General features: G+C 34.5%; 1 protein-coding gene across 3 annotated transcripts in view; it reads right to left on the bottom strand.

The window, feature by feature from the left end:
* Window positions 1–24,392, bottom strand: part of Elk (Eag-like K[+] channel) — a 989,230-nt gene that overhangs the window by 118,907 nt on the left and 845,931 nt on the right. For all 3 annotated transcript variants that reach the window (XM_073956156.1, XM_073956158.1, XM_073956157.1), the window contains exons 13-14: window positions 10,047–10,142; window positions 9,828–9,981 (exon numbers count right to left, since the gene is read on the bottom strand). In XM_073956156.1, coding sequence (XP_073812257.1) covers window positions 9,828–9,981; window positions 10,047–10,142 — 250 coding nt within the window. The remainder of the gene's footprint in view (window positions 1–9,827; window positions 9,982–10,046; window positions 10,143–24,392) is intronic.

Raw genomic sequence — 24,392 nt, 5'->3', positions numbered from 1 at the left:
AGGTGTTAGTCACGATGCCCACCAGTGCCCACCCCGGGAATAATTATCCAACGTAAGGTTTAAGATTATTCAGTATTAAAATCAGCTGCCATCTAGTGCCAGACTATAAATGGTGGGTCGCTGACTAAAGCTGTCCTAGAATAGGGTTTCTATGGATATATTAGCGTATAACTCTGTTATCTGACCACGTACATTAACATAATTGGTATCAGTGGCAAGATAAAGAAATCTTCTTCCAAATTTGTCTTACGTTGGCGGTACGTGCCTTCCAGGAAGAACGCTATAAGATCTATATTAAACATTTTACCAATTTTCACACAAAAATTTTGATTTTTTTTTAATCCGGAAATTGGTTGGAGTTTATGTTGTTTTGGAGATTGTTTTGTTTCCCCAAGCCTATTTTTGCATCATGAGATAATCGGGACCTTTGTTCATGTAATTTTGTATTAACAGCATAAAACAATTCATTTTTTCATTTCATTTATTCATCAATTGTAATATAAAAAAGCCAACATGGCCAATAACTTATATTATCTTACTACAATATCCAAACACCAAGAACTTAGAAGTAAATAATTAAAATTAAATATATATGAAGAAAAGACAAAATTTTTTAGTTTTCCATAAAAAAAAATTAAAAAAATTTTTTAAGCTACATGAAAGATTTTTGGTACATAGATTGGGAAAAAAATGCCATTCTTAAATCTGTTCGTGATACTAATTTTGGTTGTTGCGCGCAAAAGTTATGGCGGTTTCAATTCTGATAAAAAGAAAAAAATATTTAAAAGACTCTAATCATTATATTGAGAAACTCTCTTAATTAGGGGCTCCCTACATACTACATGTTTACTGATGTCCCATAACTTTAGTGAAAAAGTTGTGCATTTTCGCGGAAATTAGGAAAGAATTCCAAACAATTGGTAGTTTGCAACTTGTTTTAATAAAATTCAACCTGCTTATGCCTCTGAAAAATATATAAAAAATATGTACGTAATCTATACATCGCGAAGATTCAAATGAAACCAAAACTATACAAATCCGTTTAGTGGTTTTCATATTATAGCTAAAACAAAAAAATATATTGAGGAAATTTATAAAATTTTTGTAAGAGAAAATATTTATTAAAATTTATTTTGTGAGTTAGTTGAACAAAATGTAAGAAAAATAGGTCGGAGTTTTTCTTCTATTTTAGTTAAATTTCACGCAATAAATCACATTTTTTATTCTAATCACTACTCGAAAACACGCTAACATCTAGCAGAAGATATGGATATCTTTCAAATAAATGTTGGGTTCCTTTAAATGGGGTATAATCTTGAAATAAAATTGTATCGGGTAATGTTCATTTTGAAATGCGTGTAAATCGCGAAATCCTAAAAATCACTTGATGCACATGCGGTTTACCAATACAGCGAATTCTTCTCTTTTAATTTGTACACATTTGCCAGGATTTACTTTGGCCGCTAAGATGTAGCATCGTCTGCAGTTTAGAGTGCAACAAACTGTATAACATTTGACTAATATTTTTTGTTGCGAGTACAACCTATATTTTAAGTGCAAGTAAATAAATTCAAAATATCGCAAAACTAATACGTATAGCAAAATATTATAGTGGATTTTGAAGGAGGAGGTAAAAAAATAGTGTTTTAGCATATTGTGGATTTCTAGTTAACTGCATATTTTCATAGTGTATTTTGTAATGCCAATTCGATTATATACTTAAATTTGATCTAAGGTTTTAGTAATGATGCCCACCAGTGCCCACCTCGGGAATAATTATCCAACGTAGGGTTTAAGATTATTCAGTATTAAAATCAGCTACCATCGAGTGCCAGACTATAAATGGTGGGTCGCTGAGTAAAGCTGTCCTAGAATAGGGTTTCCATGGATATATTAGCGTATAACTCTGTTATCGGACCACGTAAATTAACATAATTGGTATCTGTAAAGAAATCTTCTTCCAAATTTGTCTTATGTTGGCGGTACGTGCCTTCCAGGAAGAACGCTATAAGATCTACATATATTAAACATTTTACCAATTTTCACACAAAAATGTTGATTTTTTTTAATCCGCCAATTGGTAGTATTTTATGTTGTTTTGGAGATTGTTTTGTTTCCCCAAGCCTATTTTTGCATCATGAGATAATCGGGACCTTTGTTCCAAAAAAAAAAAAGAATTCGAGGAAATGATTCGTCTTGGAATATGTCGCCCATCAAATAGCAGTTGGGCTAGTCCGCTACATATGGTGAAGAAACCCAATGGAGAGTGGTTTGAATGCTCGCACAATTCCAGACTTATACGTTACTTTATTGTCCTATCCGCGTGAAAATGCTGCAACATCAATTTGTGTCGATACATCGGATTATGCCATGGGTGGTGTTCTACAGCATTATGTCGACGGTGAGTGGAAACCGCTTTGATTTTTTTCTAAGAAATTGTCGCCTACTCAGGCAAATTATAGTGCATATGATCGCGAACTGTTGGCTATATATTCTACACTGAAGCATTTCCAGTATTTCTTAGAAGGTCGTCAGTTCTGCATTTTTACGGACGACAACCTATAACATTCGCTTTTAAGCAGCGTCCGCAGAAGGCATCTCCAAGACAACTTCGACATCTGCATTACATTGCGCAATTCACAACAGATATACGGCATATTAGCGGCAAAAATAATGTTATTGCCGATACCATGTCACGTATAGAAGCAATCAAAACATCCCAATGCAAAGTGGATCCACCCATTGGCCAAAAATAAAAAACGCGATCTTCTTATGAATAGCTTCAAAAGTCGAAACATTTGACTAATATTTTTTGTTGCGAGCACAACCTATATTTTAAGTGCAAGTAAATAAATGCAAAATATCGCAAAACTAATACGTATACTAAATTATTATAGTGGATTTTGAAGGAGGTAATAGCTTAATTTTCATTAAAAAATAGTGTTTTAGCATATTGTGGAATTCTAGTTAACTGCATATTTTCTTAGTGTATTTTGTAATGTCAATTCGATCATATACTTAAATTTGATCTAAGGTGTTAGTCACGATGCCCACCAGTGCCCACCCCGGGAATAATTATCCAACGTAAGGTTTAAGATTATTCAGTATTAAAATCAGCTGCCATCTAGTGCCAGACTATAAATGGTGGGTCGCTGACTAAAGCTGTCCTAGAATAGGGTTTCTATGGATATATTAGCGTATAACTCTGTTATCTGACCACGTACATTAACATAATTGGTATCAGTGGCAAGATAAAGAAATCTTCTTCCAAATTTGTCTTACGTTGGCGGTACGTGCCTTCCAGGAAGAACGCTATAAGATCTATATTAAACATTTTACCAATTTTCACACAAAAATTTTGATTTTTTTTTAATCCGGAAATTGGTTGGAGTTTATGTTGTTTTGGAGATTGTTTTGTTTCCCCAAGCCTATTTTTGCATCATGAGATAATCGGGACCTTTGTTCATGTAATTTTGTATTAACAGCATAAAACAATTCATTTTTTCATTTCATTTATTCATCAATTGTAATATAAAAAAGCAAACATGGCCAATAACTTATATTATCTTACTACAATATCCAAACACCAAGAACTTAGAAGTAAATAATTAAAATTAAATATATATGAAGAAAAGACAAAATTTTTTAGTTTTCCATAAAAAAAAATTAAAAAAATTTTTTAAGCTACATGAAAGATTTTTGGTACATAGATTGGGAAAAAAATGCCATTCTTAAATCTGTTCGTGATACTAATTTTGGTTGTTGCGCGCAAAAGTTATGGCGGTTTCAATTCTGATAAAAAGAAAAAAATATTTAAAAGACTCTAATCATTATATTGAGAAACTCTCTTAATTAGGGGCTCCCTACATACTACATGTTTACTGATGTCCCATAACTTTAGTGAAAAAGTTGTGCATTTTCGCGGAAATTAGGAAAGAATTCCAAACAATTGGTAGTTTGCAACTTGTTTTAATAAAATTCAACCTGCTTATGCCTCTGAAAAATATATAAAAAATATGTACGTAATCTATACATCGCGAAGATTCAAATGAAACCAAAACTATACAAATCCGTTTAGTGGTTTTCATATTATAGCGAAAACAAAAAAATATATTGAGGAAATTTATAAAATTTTTGTAAGAGAAAATATTTATTAAAATTTATTTTGTGAGTTAGTTGAACAAAATGTAAGAAAAATAGGTCGGAGTTTTTCTTCTATTTTAGTTAAATTTCACGCAATAAATCACATTTTTTATTCTAATCACTACTCGAAAACACGCTAACATCTAGCAGAAGATATGGATATCTTTCAAATAAATGTTGGGTTCCTTTAAATGGGGTATAATCTTGAAATAAAATTGTATCGGGTAATGTTCATTTTGAAATGCGTGTAAATCGCGAAATCCTAAAAATCACTTGATGCACATGCGGTTTACCAATACAGCGAATTCTTCTCTTTTAATTTGTACACATTTGCCAGGATTTACTTTGGCCGCTAAGATGTAGCATCGTCTGCAGTTTAGAGTGCAACAAACTGTATAACGCTTATATTTTGCACAAAGTGCATACACTTTTTATGCGCATCCGATTTCACTATCAACCGTAAAAAAAATACATCGATCTAAACATATTTCAATAAAATCCATCAAGAACCGTGGATGTAGCATCACACAGTATTTTTTGGATAAATCGGATACAGCTCCCACGCCACTAAATTTTTCAAAATGCTGTTTTCGCACAAACGCGAGTGATGATTCACTTTCTTCATTGAAATGGAAACGATCCACATAAAACGCGAATTAGTCAGCGATATTTTGAAAAACATTTTTCGCAAATTTTTCAATTTTTGCAGTAGCCATTTCCGCCGTTCTAGTAGATGGATTTTAATGATCTGTGATTCATATGATCCGGATCGTCGAAAAACTAAAATATCGCGAGGTACCAGCACACTCAAAACGATATTGTAAATACTGTACCCAAAAAATAGGATTTTAGAAAAAATATCACACTAAATTTTGGCCTTTGGTAGTAGATTACTCTGTGTGGGCTACATACTCAATATACATATCAGATTATGCGAAATCGCGAGTTCTTTAATCCTATAATTGGTTTTTCGAAATATCCGAATGCGCGTCCCAGGTACATAAAAAATACAAAAAACACCTGAAATCCGGCTTCAAAATGTCAGCATCCATAAAAGGTGGATGCAGTGGAAATTTTGGAAAGTGATACATTAGAAGTGTAATCTTCATTTTGTATTCTCCTACTTTTACTTTGGACAGATGTCCGTCATTTGAATGGTTTAATCAGAAATCGAATAGCAATGTAAAAAACCTGTTTAGCTTCAACGGGTTTTTACCTATGTTTTTTCCTTTACGCGGTCGTAACTACCACGTAAATGATTTTTTTTTGCTAAATTTTTGAGCTTTGTACAAAAACATCTAAATTAATCCAGCAATAGTCATAGTTACTGGTAAACTACAATAGCTCGCGTATTATAATAGTGCAAACCTTGGCTTCATGGAAACTAAAAAATTTTGACTTTTCCTCATATATACATAAATAAAATATATACATAAATACTATGCATACTATGATTAATGACTATCAAAGGAATTCATGGAAATACAAATATAAATAGACTCCCTATTCATAGCCACTAACCACTGCACTTCACTTAACAAATGTTAAGAAAAGTGGAGGGGAGATGAGCAAGGGACGTCCCTACACAATAAATGCTATGTTTCACTCAATCACTAGAGAGTGTGAATCTTACCGTATACCTCCTCCAGAGGGGAAAGGGGGGATAATGTTATGCGAGTGGTTTCTTAAAACACTCTTCGCAGCAGTACAAAGCTGCAACCGGCGCATTGGCTTGATTTGTACACTCTAAATATTTTTGGCCACTTTGTCCATACAAGTGGATCCACTGTGCAATGCATAGGTTTTAGAGAACTAGCAAAGGAACAGAAATCCGATGAAGAATTGCAATCAATTTTATCAGACAAAAATTCTGGCCTACAACTTAAACTTATGAAAAATGAAGGATATGAGATTTACTGTGATGTATCCGGCTCTACTTTAAGACCTTACGTAACACCGTCATTTCGAAAGTTGGTTTTTGATACTCTTCATGGATTATCTCACCCTGGAGTGAAAGGTACGGTAAATTTAATTCGATCACGTTACATCCGGAAATCGCTGATGAAGGACGTGAGCGAATGGGCTAAATCCTGTATCGACATATATTTCGTAATTCTTGTTGAAGGAAAAGAGAAAGTTGTTTCTATTGACAGATTGAAGCCATATATAGTATCTGCTGAATTGAACAATCAAGAACAAGAGGACAAGAAATCAATACCCATAATAAAGAAAGTTCGTTTCGCTGAATGACAAGCTGGAGGTGGAGTACTGTGGTGGCTTGAAAATACTCAATTATTATTTACTTTACAAAGATTATTTTAATTTCATCAAGTTGCCTTTGGCTTTGCAATTTTCTATTACCAACTTAGCATTGATTTTCATAATTTATGTATTTTGTGACATTCAAAATAATTTTAATTTTTCTAGTTAGTTCTAATTTGTCTTTTGAAAAATAAACATTAAATTTTTTATAAAATTAAAATGTTGTGGATTTGTTCATTTTTACCCAACAAAAGTCCTGACATACAGTCGTTCGAACAGTCCCGCGTAGTGCTGTTGTGTGTGTTCGTGCTAATAAGAATAAAGCCAAATTGTTAATATTTCTTTAGGCGGAGAACATAATGAAAAACCAAAAAATCGCATCAATAAATATTTCAGCCGCCAGTGGGTATTCTATTCTCCAAAAACATTAAACGATTTTGTTAGTGTAATAGCTACAATTTAAATTTTAAATAAAAGAAAATAAAAATACACTAACAATTCAACGGCTATTCTTTGAACGTTGAGTGGTCATAAAAAACAAACACCCATCACTGCTGTGCTTAATTTATGCATTCTTGTTGCGTTACGTTGGTAAGCATATATATACAACCATACACACAGCACTCACTAGTAAACGAGGGTCGGTCTATCAGTTGTGAAACAGTAGTAATTAAATAAATGAATTGAAATACAGTATATATTGTTTTATATAAATGTTATAGCTTACGAATAAGACAAAACATAATTTAAATCTAATGTGTGCATAATTAAGAGAATGCAATACAACATTCCTTAGTTACCGGTGATTTTGAATGTCGAAGAAAGAAAATAAAAGGAGCATACGATTTTTATTTTAAATTTATTGAAATTCCTATATAATGATCTTCTAGTTTCCTCGATTAGCTATAAATCCCAACGTTTTAAATGATTAAAACATTTATAGTTAAAATATCCTTAGAATATATTATATGCCCCAAGGACTTCCTTACTAATCGGAAGGCTAATGAGCTAATTCCTTTAGAAGAAAGGAACACGCAGCATCGATTTTCAGGGAACTAGGTTTTTAAAGCTTTTGCTAAGTTTTCAATTCTCTTGCTTATCATAGCCAGTCATCAATGGTTGAATTATGGGAAAATCATTTGACAGATTCAGATAGTTAATTCCATATAACTGAGTTTTCAGTGGCTATCTAGAAAGCCGAGATTTGTACCGAAAACATTGAAAAACTTACAATTTCTAATTTATACCCCAATTGCTATTGCTTAGAACGAAAACGTCAATGAAATAAATAAGAATCTAATGCTCAAGATAGGAAAAAATATTAAAGTCCGGATTATCGAGGTAAGAAAAATATGCAATGTCCGGATTAATAAATTCTAGTGTCTGGATTACAGCGTTGTCCGGTATAACGAGTATCCGGAAAAGAAAATAATATTGATTTTATTGGATATTCGCGGTGGTTTCGATACGATTGTCGACTATAACATTACCATACATCCTACAGCCGGCAATATCGATTAGTTACGCATATTTTTCGATTGGTTTATAATACTTATAAAAAATGTTGTTTATTCACAAAATATAATGTTTTATCAGGTTCGAAAATATTATTTTGGAAAATTTGGAAATCTTTAGTCGACGTTTTGTGCATCTTACAGTCCGTGCACGCTACTATCGGTCGCATTGAAATACTAAATTACCATTTTTTTAAGGAAAATCTCCATATTTGAGAAAAATTATTATTTTTCGTACATTTTTCGATAAAAGAAAAATAAATTGTTCCCGATTTAATACATTTACAAACATTTTAGAGAACTTAAAAAATATAAACAAAGTTTTGAATATAAGTAACTTTTTCTTGCTTTAAAGATTATTTTGAAATGAATGAATTGGTTCATATTTTGCCAAGGAGAATAGACATATGTCCCATGTTTATGTTTCATTCAAAAAAGATATATATGTATATAGCCTTTTGCATGGTTAACCTTCTTAATGAGGATTTATTTGGGGTATTTGCATCTTTAAATTTTTAAAATGACGATATGAATTTTTTGATTTTTGTCATTGGGCGCATCCACTGTGCTCCGCAAGGATATTCAAATACAAATAAGTCACATTTTACCCAGAAAAATCCTTCAAAAAAGCAAAAATTTAGTGCCGTAAGGTGTGAAATATAGAATATCCCCAATTTATGCTTTTGAAGTGGACAAGAACTTGTCCACTTTGGGAAAGCAACAGGAGCTGCATTATTTATGTTTATTCATATATTTGCCGTATTACGGGCAAAAACTATTTACTAGATATACAGCATGCAAAACTCATATTCGAACACCCTTCAAAAATTAGTAAACTCGTTATTTATGGCAGATATGGTAGAAACAAGAGCTTTAATTTATTGGATAGAGTATATTTAAGAATAATTTACCTGAAACAAAGATATATTTTAATTAGTTCCATCATTTACGGTACATGGCGTAATATGAATCTTTCCTCGACTCTGAACGCCATGTACCGTAAATGATGGAACTAATTTTTCTTCCTTTACGCGTTTTATCTTCTGCAGTTGCGAAGAAATAATATTTTTCACTCAAAAATACATTAATAAATACTAAAATATATTATTTGACAATTTTTCTTTTTATCGATATTCGTGGGTATGTGCTAACGATTTCTACAATCGGTAACATACAGTTCAAGAATAGCACATTCGTTAACTCATCCAAATATTTTTCTTAAGAACCGATATTGGTTCGTTATTAAAAACAAGTTACAGAGTAGCACTACAGAGTCTAAGATGAAAACGACAAAAAATGTGAATGAAAAATTGTGAATGCTTTCGGTCTAGAGTGTATAAATAGCAAAAAACTTCGTCACTACCGTGATATGTAGTGAATACGTACGACCTAGAAGCATATTTGCTGGCGTCAACTCTAGACAACCATGATCTACATTACTTTGTGTTGTATAAAAAGAGATACTGATTGCGGGGAAACATCGTTTGGTAATAAATTTTTGAGAAACCAACCAGACTTTACAATCTAGGTTTGGGAAACCAAATAGAATGTAGAAGTTTTATAAAATAAAAATGTAATGGACACAGTTTATAACCTTAGGAAGTGCTGTTTCAAATTCTTGTTTAATGGCCTGTTTCTCTAAGACGATCCGAATTCAAATACGTTCGAATTACTACCAAACTCCTACTGCTGAAGAAAAATATTTATTTGATGAAAACACAAATGAATCATATATTTTTCAAAAAAACAGAAGTTTGGTAATATTTCGAACGAATTTGTATTCGAATCGTCTTAGTGAAACAGGCCATAAATTAAAATAATTTTTTAAATAAGACCGAATACAAACATTTTCACTTAAATAAAGCCTTATCAGAGTTTATATATATGTATTCATATCTTGTAACTTACCAAGAATAGCGACAACCATATCGTCCTTCATTACTTCCATGGATCCATTGCAAAGATAGTATATATAGTTAAGAGCATCACCTTTGTGTATTAAATATTCACCAGGAGCACAAAAGTTTGTTTTTATATGGAGCGATAACAGTTTTAAGCATCCCTGAAGTTATAAAAACATTTAATTACATTTTATGGGACTTTATAAACACAATTTACGTATTTCACCTGAGATGCTCCTTCAAATATAGGCAATTGCAAAATTTCACGATGTAAGTGCATTGATACATCACCTCTTAATTCCTCAGGAAACTCTCGCAATGTCTGCATTAAGAAAAATATTTAACAAATTATATTGTTATATTATGTATATATACCCACATATATATATATATATATATATATATATATATATATTTTAGTGTGAAAGTCATTTATTAGATGTATTCTGTTTATCTGATTTTTAATTAACAATTTATGGGAGCCGAGGGCGAGTGTGTGTTTATTCTTTTCGTTGTCTAACAATTGTCTGACTCGCTCAACAGTCGTTGGTTACCTCTCGACCAACAACGCCCACAAACATAATAACACCACACTCACTCTTGCGCTCTCGAGAGAGTAAACAAATATTATATCTCTTAGTTTCTAATTGCTTAATGACTAGAACAGTTCAACGTATAAATATACTACAATTCGGCTATCCTGACTACAAAGATCACCTGACTCTTTTCGAAACGTTGGTTCGGTAACATTGTTTGATGGCTGTTGTGAATCTTGCAAACTATTATTCTCGACCAAGTTGACCCCCCATGCCAATGTTGCATGTTGTGTGCTGCCCAAATTCCCTTGTAAGGGAATCGACTTTGTTGAAAACCTTCTACATCTTGTATCGCATAGCGATCATTTCCTAACACCTCTGTTATAACAAATGGGTCTTTTAACTTTGGCACAAATTTTTTGGATGACCCTACGGTAGCATCTATGTTCCTTACCACGACATAATCACCTTTTTTATATAGCGTTTGTTGTTTTCTCTTGGGGTCTATGTAACTTTTATTGTATTGTTGTGCGGTACGTTGTCTGATGTCTGCATGTTGTCTAACCATGGTCAAATCTCTAGTTTCTCGATCTAAAATATTTTCTTTGATGTGATCTTGAACTTTCCCTCTTTGGTTAACACCGAATAACATTACGCTGGGACGTTCGTTTATCATTCAATGGCAAGAGTTGTTTAGTACAAATTATAGCGTTTCTAATGTATTTACCCAAGTGGTTCTAGTTTCTGTGTCCACTAACTTTGCAATCATTGGTCCAAAACTTCTCTTGACACGTTCTACCTGACCGTTTGCTTCTGGCGAAAATGTGACTATCTTAATGTGTTGTATATCATTTTCCTTAGTGAATTTGTTGAAATCATTCGAAGTGAAACAAGACCCTCTATCGGAAACGATGTAACGTGGTCTGCTGTAATATCTAAAATATTCACTTAACGCGTCTATAACTTCTTTAGTAGCGGTAGTTTTCGTAGGATACAATGTGACAAACTTGGAACAAGAGTCGACCACAACAAGTATGTGTTTTTTTGAACTATGTTTGTCAACCGGTCCGCAATGGTCTATGTGAATTACTTCGAAAGGTTTCAACGGTTTCGGTATATTATGCAGAAATCCTTCAATCGGACCGGTCTTCGGCGAAAATGTTATGCACTACAGGCAATTCTGAATATGGTTCTTAAGTTTGGTGTTTATGTTAGGAAGCCAATAAGTTTTATGTATTAAATCTGTAACTTTGTTAATACCGACATGTCCCATTTCATCGTGATAACGGTATAAAACATGAGATTCCATCCGACTGGGGACAACAAAAAGTAACTTTCCTGTTTTAAGTTTTCTATAAAGAACGCCATTTCTCATTTCATAATATTTATCGTCGCTTGTCTGTAACTTTTCTTTAATTTTTGTTATTTCGGTATCTTTGTTTTGTGCAATAATTAAGTTTTCTTCGAAAGTATTCATCTCAACAATCATAATAGCTAGTGCTCGACTTAATGCGTCTACATGTTGCATTCGTTTTTCTTCTCTGTGTTCGACAGTATAATCGAAATTCTGAAGCTCTAATGCCCACCTAGCAATTCTCGGATTTAGTTCTTTTTTATTTAATGTAAGAGTTATCGAATTGCAATCTGTAATTATTCTGAACGGTTTGCCGTACAAATAAACACGAAACCTAATGCACTAGCATTACAATGTAATTATGTTTCTGCCGACGGGTTGTATAACGTTACAATTGGTGCTTGTAGGAGTTTACTTTTTAATAATTCAAACGTTTCAAGCTCTAACTTGCCGAACACAATTTTTTTATCTTTTCTAATCAAATCGTAGAGTGGTTTAGCAATTATCGAAAAATCTTTTATAAATCTTCTAAAATATGAGCAGAGGCCAATAAAGCTTTGTACCGAACGCACTTTGTGAGGTATCGGAAAATTTCGTATGGCTTCTAAACCCCTGTCGTCGGCTCTTATACCTGACTGTTCGATTATGTAACCCAGATATTTGACATTATCCCGCAAAAACTCGCACTTATCTAGACGCAACTCTAATTTGTTTTCTACCAACCTTAACATAACCTCACTAAACACTTCAAGATGTCGTGTATAGTCAGTCGTAGCAATCATAATATCATCTAAGTAGACAACAAAATCCCCCATTCGAATAAGATCTTTGAAAACGGCATTTATAAACATTTGGAAAACTGACGGGGCATTTTTTAAGCCAAACGGCATGCGCAGAAACTCGTATTGCCCTAGTGGCGTAATGAATGCTGTTTATTTTATGGCATCTTCGTTCATAAAGACATGATGAAAGCCGTTCTTAAGATCTAACTTCGTAAAATTTTTGTTATCGGTTAAGATTGGCAGCAAATCATCTATTTACGGGATAGGGTAATTATATTTGGCTGTAACTTTATTCAACTTCCTAAAATCTAAGCACATACGTAAGTCTCCAGTTTTTTTTTCTTTACCAAGACTATAGGTGAAGCGTACTCAGATTCACTGGCCCTAATTATACCTTTCAGCAAATAGTCATCTAAGATTTTATGTAACTTTTGTTTTTCAGCATACGAAAGCCGTCTTGGTAGGCAATTGAAAAGCTTGGAACTGACCAGGGTAAGCTTCATTTCTTAACGTATATGCGGTACCTCTGGACGTACCATACTCACGTAGGTTTCTTTGAACAGTACGTTTAGGTCGGCTAAAACACAATGTGGAACGTTACTTCCAGTCTGTAAATTGTAATCTAAATAATTTGACGAAATATCTATTGCTAATATTTCGTTTGCAAATTCGGAATATTTTCTGTCGGAATCAAACTCGGAAAATTGTAAATTATCTAATGGTCGCAATGGAAGCTCTAAATTTTGTCCTGTTTGTTCCAAAAATTCTCTTCCCAACAGCACCGAATATTTCATTGAAAAATCATCAACTACCAGTAACTTCAATTCAATGTTCTTATTATTATATTTGAGGAAAACAAAAATAAATCCAAAAGTTATTAAAGAAGAATAATTTAGTCCAAAGTAATTAACATTTGAAGATGGCAAAATTTCCGTTCCGGCAATGCGTCTCTCCTAATTAAATTCATAGGGCTACCCGTATCAATCAATGTTTCTAAAGAGAAACAATTTTTATGAGGAGCACTAAAACTGTAACTAAAGTACCTTACATAATTATTATCACCATAATTATTACATAATTATTATCTTGTTTTTTTCGCACCCAGAACGGTGTGACCTGCGCCGCCACACGCCTAGCACGTCCCTGGTTGACGTCGGGGTTTGTTGCAGTCGGCCGCATAATGACCCATACTGTTGCAATTGTAGCAACGACCATCAGCTTTGTCTGCAGCAACACTTCGTTTCGATTCTGTACTTTTCGGTAACTTTATCGCAGCACGATCTGCACAACTCGGTTACATGGCTGAATCTTTGTTTTGTTAAATACTGTTATAAATTACAAAAACAGTGCTAGAATATTAAAATATAATATGTTTAGAGAAAATTTGCTGAATTGTCGCAGAGATTTGCTGATATCGATTTTTCGATTTTTGTCGCAGGTTAGGACCACTGTGCAGCGTGGGCATACAAGAGACAATCAATCAACATCAAAACACCTAATGACTTCTGAAAAGTATACGCAAAAGCATATATAGAAATGCTAACCAAATGTGGTGACAAGATTGCAGCGTGATTTCCAAAAAAGTGGAAAAATGGGATGTATTACCGACTATTGCAATATCTCCGTTATTTGGTCACCTACGCCGACCTAGTTTGCATCATTGTAAAGATGGGATCTTCTACTTTCATAGTCAGCCTTTGTTTTTGAAAAGCTCCTAACCAAAGCTGTGATATTCGTCATTATAATTAAAATCGCAAGAATGAAAATTTGGGTTTTATTTGGACTATTGTAATATCTCCGTTGTTTGACCACCTACGAGAACTTACTTTACATCATTAGAAAGGTGATATTTTCTACTTTTATTGTCAGGTCCTGCTTTTGATATACATCATATAGAAGCTGAGATATTCGCTTTGGAAAAAAACGTTGTCTTTTTATCCACATAAGTTTTTTGCCCATTCCGACCCCTGAATATTATCCGACCATCACCAAAATCAATAGGCTTCTTCCCCTCCGGGACCCTCATCAACACCCAAAATTTCGTGATGATCCGATCAAAATTGCGACCTGTAGCGTGATTACAAGGTTTAGATGGACAGACGGACTGACGGACGGACACACATAGCCAGATCGACTCAGCTCGTCGAGACATTCATTTTGGTATATATAAGTATGGCTCTACGACCATTATTTCGATGCGTTACAAACTTTTTGGGCAAAACCAACTTATTATACCCTCCACACATAGTGGTGTAGGGTATAATAATTTTTTAAGACCTCATTTTTTTCATTGTCATTTATCACGGCCACACCGTTGACGGATAATTCTCCCACTTTCTACTTGTGAGACTTCCCTACTAAGCCACAGATTTGTCTATATGCATTCGGGCCAGGTCTAAGTTTCCGCTGTTTTTCATCAAAAATTCGAGACTGTTCTATCTCCACCCTTTCTTTGATTATAACTTTTAGAAACTACTTTGCTTTCACATTAATACATATTGAGGACCTTGTCTGTTCCTATGACTGTGAAACAGTCGTTTCAAATCTTTTTGCCATTCATGTTTTAATTTGTAAAGAATATTTATTTCCTCTGAAACTTTAAATTTTCTGCTTCTCAACGGGTTTCTACGTGGATGCAATAAAGACACGAAACCAATAGTGGATGTAAATTCCTCAATGTTATCATTAGACATCGGATTTTTGCATGTTTTTTATTTCTCATCCGATTGGACTCAAATTTTGGATCTAGGCGTTTTAAGGGTCAATTTTTCAATATTTGGGGTCATATCAAAAACATGCAAAAAATATGCAAAAAATATGCAAAATATATGCAAAAAATATGCAAAAAATATGCCAAAAAATATGCAAAATATGCAAAAAATATGCAGAATATGCAAAAAATATGCAAAATATGCAAACAGTTTTTGGCCGAAAATCGTCATAAAAGTCGTAAAATTGTCAATTAAAGTTGGAAAAACCATCAAAAAATACATAACAGTGCTCTAAACTAAGACTCTTGACAGTATAACATCGTTTTTTTCAGCAGATTATTATGTTATTGAGACCATTTACCACAGTGTGGTGTAGGGTATAAAAATATGGTATTGTAATACAATTTTTTTATTATTAAACTATGCAAAAATATAACATTTGATAGAATATCAAACGCTCTATGTAAAATTCAATACTTTCTTTGTAATAATTTGTAGCGTTGGGCTGGTTATTGTTCAAAGGGAACAATTCGATGTCGGATTTTTTAAGGCGGCAACCGCATAAAGTTTTTAGTTGGGTCAGATTTTAAGACTGCCAAAGTTTGAGCACAATTGGAATATGTTAACATGTGCCACTGGGGCTCTGACGTTATGAAAATCTCGATTTTTTTGGCTATTTAGCGATTTCGCCGACCCATTTCTCTGGAATGGTTAAAGCTTTTTGTCCATATTAAGCATTAAATTAAAGGCCAGTCTGTTCTTAACTTTTCTTGCTGAACAACAAACTACGTAAGTATTACAGAATTCGAGATAATAAAGCCAGTGTCCCAAAAAACGTGACTAGGTACGCCTTTGTGCGAAAATGGAGACTATTAAAAAAACATTTTCTTCATTTTTATAAATTTTTGGAATGAAAACAAATGTCTTTGACATTTTGTTCTAAATTAAATTTATTCGAGAGTCAGACATCATTTGGTTTTGGAGCTATCTGGGTACAGCTGACTACTTGAAGAACGCTCTGCTATGTAGTGCGCAACTTTCAAGTTGTTTACCATACTTAGCGTCTCCTGGAAATGCGGTGTTAATGTTTAATCTCTTGAACAACAATAATTATGCCAGATCTTTTTCTAGGATTTTCGGCAGTTGCTCTTTTGGAAGTTTGGATCGAATATTTCTGAAGAAATTTGAATCTTTGCTTTGTTAAGATTTTTGTTGCCTTTTGGCTCTTTACGGTGTTTTGCGCCGTTGGATCAAACAATGCCAAGCCAACAAGTTCAGGACTAAGATCCACAGGTGATTTATTATTCTGTTATTTCCTTTTTCTGATACTTGTTTGTCTATGTTTTCGTATTTCAATAGATTTTCAATGAGGTCTAGCTCTTGTTTTTATGCTAAACGTATCGTAGAATCTGAAGAACCATCTGTCCCGAAAACAATCAAGCGTGGCTTCAAGAAAATCGTAACTATGCAATTGTCATTGGTGCTGGACCCCTGTAAGGTGAATAGGAACGTTACTAGTATCATTATGGCTACAATAGAAGCTATCGGAGATTATCCCTACTAATATATAAGCTTTCTAGAAGCTTTATCCGTGAACAGCGGAGAATAAACCGTGAAAAATAAACGCAACAGCTTCAAGGAACGAGGCTATTTGTGTGCACTGGCATGGAAAACTATTACCAGATATTCTCAAAACAGAGAAGAAAAAACGGGTTGCTGTTCTGGTATCACAACTCCAATGCGTTCCTGAAACTGACAGTAGCTCATGGGAGAAACAAGAACTAGCAGTGTACTAATGCCTAGAAAAATGGGGTCCACGAGCTCGAGCAGATATTAGAGAGCTTCTGTACCACCGTACAAACTTGTTAGAAAATTGTTGAGAGGGATTTTTGAATGCAAGTTTGGAAGCACATCCGGGCATCAACCAAACATATTCAAGCGATTTCTATAAGAATAGTCTGCGATTGACAAATCCAAGTTCGAAGTAGTCGAGAGTGTTTTAAAACTACTGCCCAGCCCACTTCCCAAGAACAAGAGGCCGTAGAAGCACCTTGCGTTTAAATCGTTCGAGACTGGACCCCCCCAGAATGTTTTTTCTATTTTATTTATTTATTTGGTATCCCACACGACAACAACTGAGTGTTATAAGTGAGAGTTTGGGTTATTGATTTTACAAAACGTATAATGAACACGATAATAGGATATATTGGGTAAACATTATCATTAGGTTAAAAAGAAATAGAGACAATAGATTGAGTTTAATATAAAAAATAGTGAAAACAATATTCAGAAATATTTTTAGGTCCAAAACAAGACCTAAACCGCATTGGAGATTTACTTAATACGAAAGGCATTCACAAACAAATATCAGATAAAGGAAATAGCAAAATGATAAATCATATGTGGTACCTTAGTCCTGAACTTATTGGTCTGGCATTGTTTGATCTGATAGTGCAAAACATCGTAAAGATCCAAAAGACGACAAAAATCTTAACAAAGCAAAGATAGACATTTCTCCAGAAATAATCGATCCAAACTTACAAAAATCAACTGCCGAAATTCCTAGAAAAAGGTTTACCAGGCATAATTACAAGTGAGACTTAATTGTTGTTCAAGAGATTAAATTTTAACACCGAATTTCTTGAAAAAGATTCTGCAACTTAACCACAGAACATCAATTACCAGGAGGCGTAAAGGATGGTAAATAACTTGAAAATTGTGAGCGACATAGCAAGGAGTCGAGTTCATCACCAAGTTGTCTTCTGTACCCAGATGGCTCCAAAACCACATTATGTCAGTCCCTTAATGCCCGTAATTTCAACGCGTAGTTATCTATGAGTTTACAGATATAACACAAAATTGCATTTGAAAAAGGAAATGTTTGATGGATAGCGATGCCATTCCACGGCCGATATGTCTGATGAGTCTCTACAAAAGGCGAACCATGTCACATAATGGTGGTTGTGAGGGTTCGAATCTCCGGCTTTCCTTTTTCACTTGCAAACATCATCGGTCATTAAGCTTGAATCCAACGAGAAATGAATTAAAATTAATATTAAAATAGATCTTCGCCCTAATAAGCAACATTTTCAAAAAAAGTAAAATATATTCGTTTTCATTCGCTAAAATTTGATAATATAGGAAGAAAAAAGTTGTTTTTTTTTAATATACTCCATTATTGCCCTAAGTCCTTTTTCGGGACATTGGGTTTATTAATTCGAATTCAGTAACACTTATGTACATTGTTGTTCAGCAAGAAATGTTAAGAACAGATGTTCACGCCGGATTTCCCCTACTGGCAACCCTAATTCTATTTATATATATTTGCATTCGACATCCCTAAATCTGCTCAGAGTTGTCTCATGTATGATCTCTCTCTGAAATTTCTAACTAAATGTACGCTCTCTTTATCTCTTTCCATTTTCTAATTACCTTTGTAATTGCATTTTAATAAACACTTGTTACCAAACTATCAACCAATACTGTTGTTAAATTCGGTAAGCGCTGCTATTCAAATCTCCAAATTTGAATACAAAATAAAGAACCACTACTGTTCTTTTCCATCCAACTTATACGCTTGTTTTATTTCTTTTCTTCCCATCCTGCCATAACTGCAACCGAGAGGAAAATATTTCGATATCCATGAAATATTTTGCTATCCGAAACAGCAGTAGATCCAGCAATTCTTCCTCCACAGAAATTCCCATTACTGGCATTTTCATTGGTCCTTCGAGCCGGATTTTTATTGCTGTGTAATTTTTTCATCCATCCAGACATTTTTTCAATCCATTTTTCATCAAAATCAAGGTAAGTTTGTGCTTTTATTATCCAAGTGAAAATACAATAGTGCATATCAATTTCAAGTGTTAAAGTCAAAGTGCGTTTTGCCGTCGGCAAATTGATTTTTTCCTTTTCTCGTTTATTCGACGCACAGTGTTCCAATTTGCTTAATTAGTTTCACTTGTTTCTCTGTGCTAATTAACGTAAATTCATTTTCCAATTTTTCCACAATATCGAGTGAATAATTTAATTAAAGTAATTTAATTAATATTTTCCACTAAATTTATAATTACAAATAATTGCATTTTATTTTCCATTTGTATTTATTTGTTTGCAATTATAACATTTATTTCATTTTTTCCATTCGCGACAGTGTGCTTCTCTTCATATCGTTTTTTATTTTTCTTACTGCGAGAATATTCCTATTTATTTCTATTGGTTTGTGTGTTTATACTTTTTATCCATCACCGTTTTCTTCCACTGCAGTTGTTGTTGTTGTTAGAGAAATATCCACTGTTGAATAGTCTCTTCATCAACATAACTACTAATCCACACATAAACGCACATACATATTACTTCTTGTTGTTCGCTGTTGAGTCGTTCGTCCACCCCGCCAACACAGTGTTTGTTGGTGATTTCCACTCAACAGTGATTGATCTTTCCTTGGCTGTTCTCTTCGTTGTGCTCTTTACTAAAAGTGTACCCTACAGCAAGCCCTTTTATATGGTCGGACTGTAACTGGTTCGCGACACATATATATTATCGTATATTGACATATATACAGAAGTGGTGTATTGAGGTACTTCCTTCCTGCATACTTATAGTACACCATATTGCCGCTAGGGGGCGCTGTTTATATACAAAAAGAGCTGATAAATCATATTTTTTCCAATTTTTCCGTAATTTTCTTATTATTCCGGATCCTTTGGAGTAGTTATCCATTATCCGCTACTCGCCGTCACCTGTAGTACCTTTTACCGCCACTAGGTGTCGCCCGTAAAAAGTAAAATACTTCAAAAACCTTATTTTTTCCACGGTTTTTCATATCTCTTCGGGATTTTTACTAATTCTTCTGAAAATCCTTCGATATCGTCGGCTTGGGTTTCCTTTCCAAATACGTAGTGTCGCGTACCGCCGCTAGGTGTCGCTCCTCATACAACCGAAATAGCCGCGAATTCTTGATTTTCAATATTTCTTCCAAATTATTCGGACTTTTCGGTATTTTATCGGCACCATCTTCAACATTTTCAAGTCGCCTAACTTTCCCTTGATTTATAGTGCTCCATACTTCCGCTAGGCGTCGCTCTACAAAACGAAATTAGCTAGAAGAACGTCAATTGTTCCATTACTGAACGAATTTCTTCCGGTTCTTCTATACTTTCCATATTCTTTTCCAATATTTGTGAATTCCTGCACATCTATTGTCTTGTATTACATACAGCGACCGCTAGAGGGCACTTTCCATACAAGGAAGTACTTATAAAGACGTAATTCCTTCAATATTTTTCCGATTCATTCCTGGATTTAGCTACTTTCTGGAAAGTATATCATTAATTCCGTGTGATTTTTTCCGAAGTGCTACTTATTACTTTTTATTATTTTCAAGGAAGCAGTTACTGCTCTTGTGGGAAAGTTGGCTTATTATTTCTATTTCCGTGTGAAGTTTCCATTTGATAACGAGAACATTACTTTTTCTCGTTTCCTTTTCCACTTCATATAATTTGTCGACTTCGTCTCACAGAGCGTATTTCCATTTACTCCCTCCGATACCATTTCCAGTAATAATGAAAATGACTTTTCATAAATTTCTGAATTCCGTCAGTCGCCTCGTTCAATTCAATTCTTCCATAAATAGTGGCATTATTCCACTCACCTCATCTCAGCTGGTGAGAATTCACATGAACGAGTTAGAATCCACATGGGCTGACATAAAATCCCCCTTCGATACATGTGTTCGAGAACATACAGATACAAGATCTGATAAATCTCTGAAGTTAACTAGACTTCACGAGAAATTCCTAAATGCCTCATCCGTTTATTCCACATGCATGGCGGGATTGACAGAAGTCATGGTCCGTCTTCAGAATACAGACGTCTCATCAATCTTAAGTAGTATTCCAGATGAAATGATTCCAAATACTTCGACACCTACTAAAAGCAATTGTTCTTTTCCAAAATGTCGGCTATGTTCCTCATCATCACACACAATCCGAAAGTGTCCGTCATTCACTTCTATGGATCCACAACAGCGTTCGGCAAAGATTAAAAAATTTGGTCTTTGCTGCTATTGTTTCTCCAAAACGCATCGTGTGAGCAATTGTCCTTCCAAAAGCACATGTGTCCACTGTCAAAAGCGACATCATGCTATGCTCCACGATGATTCTGGTAACACTTATTCACCGACTCAGTCACCTACCACAACTTCCAATCCTTGTTTGAATGTCGACTCCATCCAATGTTCCGATTCTTTCATCCAGTCCACTTGTTCCAATGAAGGCATTCAAACATGTTCTTCAAGTTCAAAATGTGGTCTGTTAGGTTCTGATTTGGTAAATAATTTTCCTGTCGGTGTTACCTATCCAGTTCTTCCATGTATTGTTCCGGATCCAAAGGAGACCTCCACTTCCGTGAGGCCTCTTGATACATATATTCTACCATTACATGATGAGTTTCCGTTCAGAGTTACTCATCAGGATTTTCCACTTCGTGGTTCCAATCCAGAGAAGCCCTCCATTTCCGAGAGGTCTCCTGGTACGTCAATTCTTTCATTCCGAGACGAGTTTCCTTCCAGTGTTACTCGTCTAGTTCCTGTACTCCATACTTCTAATCCAGAGAAGTCCTCCACTTCCGAGAGGTCTTCTTGTGCATCAATTGTTCCATTCCAGGGTGAGTTTCCTTCCGATGTTACTCATCCAGTTCCTGTAATCAATGGTTCAAATCCAAAGGGGCCCTCCATTTCCGAGGGGTCCCCCAGTGTATCCATTATTCCGTTCCTGAATGACTTCCATGTCGGTGTTAGTTATCCAGTTCTTGCACCTCATGGTTACAATCCGAAAGAGCCCTCCACTTCCGAGAGGTCTCCTTGTGTTTCCATTATTCCGTTCCACAACGTGAATTTTTCTGGCTTGGTGGAGTATGATAAGACCATTTCCAAATACATTGGTCCGCGAGATAACATTTCAATTCGTGTGTATCATAACTCCATTCCGATACACATCTATTCCAAAGATACAACTCACATTCTCCACTATTGGGAATGTGATAAACTAATTCCAGAATTTATTCCTGTTAAAGATACATTTCCGTTTCAGCCTCTGTGCTCGGAAAAGTATTATTCCTTACAGTCAGTCGCCACTACTGCGAATATTCCCTCAAATACAAACCGTCTGATTTCAAGCTTGTATTTGTTCCTTTCCGGCAATCGGACTCCAAAACTGAGTCTCTTGCATGCTTCAAGATTTCCAAACTGTCCTCCAGAATTGAGGTTCAGTCCAAACAATTTCTTTATCCATATACCCAACACTCGTCAATCCAATCATACTCCATCCCAGATAATTCAATTTAGCAACCACCCAGGTGACGCAATTCCTGGATTTCAGTTACAAACCGGCACATTACTTGTCGTTTGTAACCCGTACTGCTCTATTCGCATTTTCCATGGTCTAGCTGATAATGTTCCATTCATGATTCCTGATGCAAGCAAAGCTCTGCGTTATGTACTTTGTAGTGTACACTCGGACGAAGCTGCAACCCGATTCGTACCAGACGGGGTCAAAATTCGTAACCATGGCAGTTATTCTCCATACCCTGTTGTACATCATTTTGACTACTTCCAAGTCCCGAGTATCTCATCCGTTATAACGTTCTTTATGCGAATAGCTACAGGTACGTCCGTATCCAGTCACTTGGGTTTTTCCAAAGTAAGTGTTGCGCCAGTGGAAACACTGTCCAATTCAACAATTATTCATGCATTAATTCCATCCGTATGCATGATTCTTCCTTCCAACTTGTTGTATTTCTTCCAAAATACAACTAAAAAATTCCATTCCAATAAAATGTTTTCCATATCGTTGTACTATTTCCGAAGTACAACTCCAAAGTTATCTTTCCAATATCCATTTTCTATACGTTTGTCCTCATTCCGAGGTACAATTTCGAAATTATGTTCCAAACTTATATTCCTTCATCTAACACTTCGAATGCACTACTGTATTTTATTCCCTGCAAAGCACAAACTTCCTTTTCAGATACCTGTATATTCCAAATTCCAAAGGAGAGCTGTCAATCGATGTTGCGATGAATATCCTTACCCTGGATTCGCTATAACAGAATATATTTACATTAAATTCATTAGTTTTAAGTTCAAAACTTTCATAATTCATTGTTCTATTTTAAAATTATTTCCATTTATATTACGCAAGGAGAAAATACAAGATACAATAACAGCATATTTTATTGCAGTGGTACTGCAAGGGGCCCGGGATGTTCACGCCGGATTTCCCCTACTGGCAACCCTAATTCTATTTATATATATTTGCATTCGACATCCCTAATTCTGCTCAGAGTTGTCTCTTGTATGATCTCTCTCTGAAATTTCTAACTAAATGTACGCTCTCTTTATCTCTTTCCATTTTCTAATTACCTTTGTAATTGCATTTTAATAAACACTTGTTACCAAACTATCAACCAATACTGTTGTTAAATTCGGTAAGCGCTGCTATTCAAATCTCCAAATTTGAATACAAAATAAAGAACCACTACTGTTCTTTTCCATCCAACTTATACGCTTGTTTTATTTCTTTTCTTCCCATCCTGCCATAATTGCAACCGAGAGGAAAATATTTCGATATCCATGAAATATTTTGCTATCCGAAACAGCAGTAAATCCAGCAATTCTTCCTCCACAGAAATTCCCATTACTGGCATTTTCAGCTTTTAATTGCGTAATACGGGCAAGTAGCTTTAACAGTTATAAATATATAGGCCGTCGAAATCGCCAAATAGCAAAAAAAATAGATTTTCATAACTTCGAGACCCCAGTACCACGTGTTAACATATTCGAATTGTGCTCAAACTTTGGCAATCTTAAAATCTAATAATACTAAAAGGTTTAGGCGGCTCCCCGGCTAAAAAATCCGAGATCGATTTGGTCCATTGAGTTAAAACCAGCCCAATGCTACAAATTAAATTAAGATGCTACAAAAAAGAAAATATTGAATTTTACATAACACGTTTGATATTTTATCAAATTTTATATTTTTACATAGTTTTATAATAAAAAAATGGTATTACGATACCATATTTTTATACCCTACACCACACTGTCGTAAATGGTCTCAATAACATAATAATCTGCTGAAAAAAGCGATGTTATACTGTCAACAGTCTAAGTTTAGAACACTGTTATGT

The sequence above is a fragment of the Musca autumnalis genome, unplaced genomic scaffold (genome assembly GCF_047663935.1).
Source record: "Musca autumnalis isolate F117 unplaced genomic scaffold, ASM4766393v1 scaffold_5, whole genome shotgun sequence".
Lineage (NCBI taxonomy): Eukaryota > Metazoa > Arthropoda > Insecta > Diptera > Muscidae > Musca > Musca autumnalis.
This window is presented reverse-complemented; position numbering and strand designations above follow the sequence as displayed.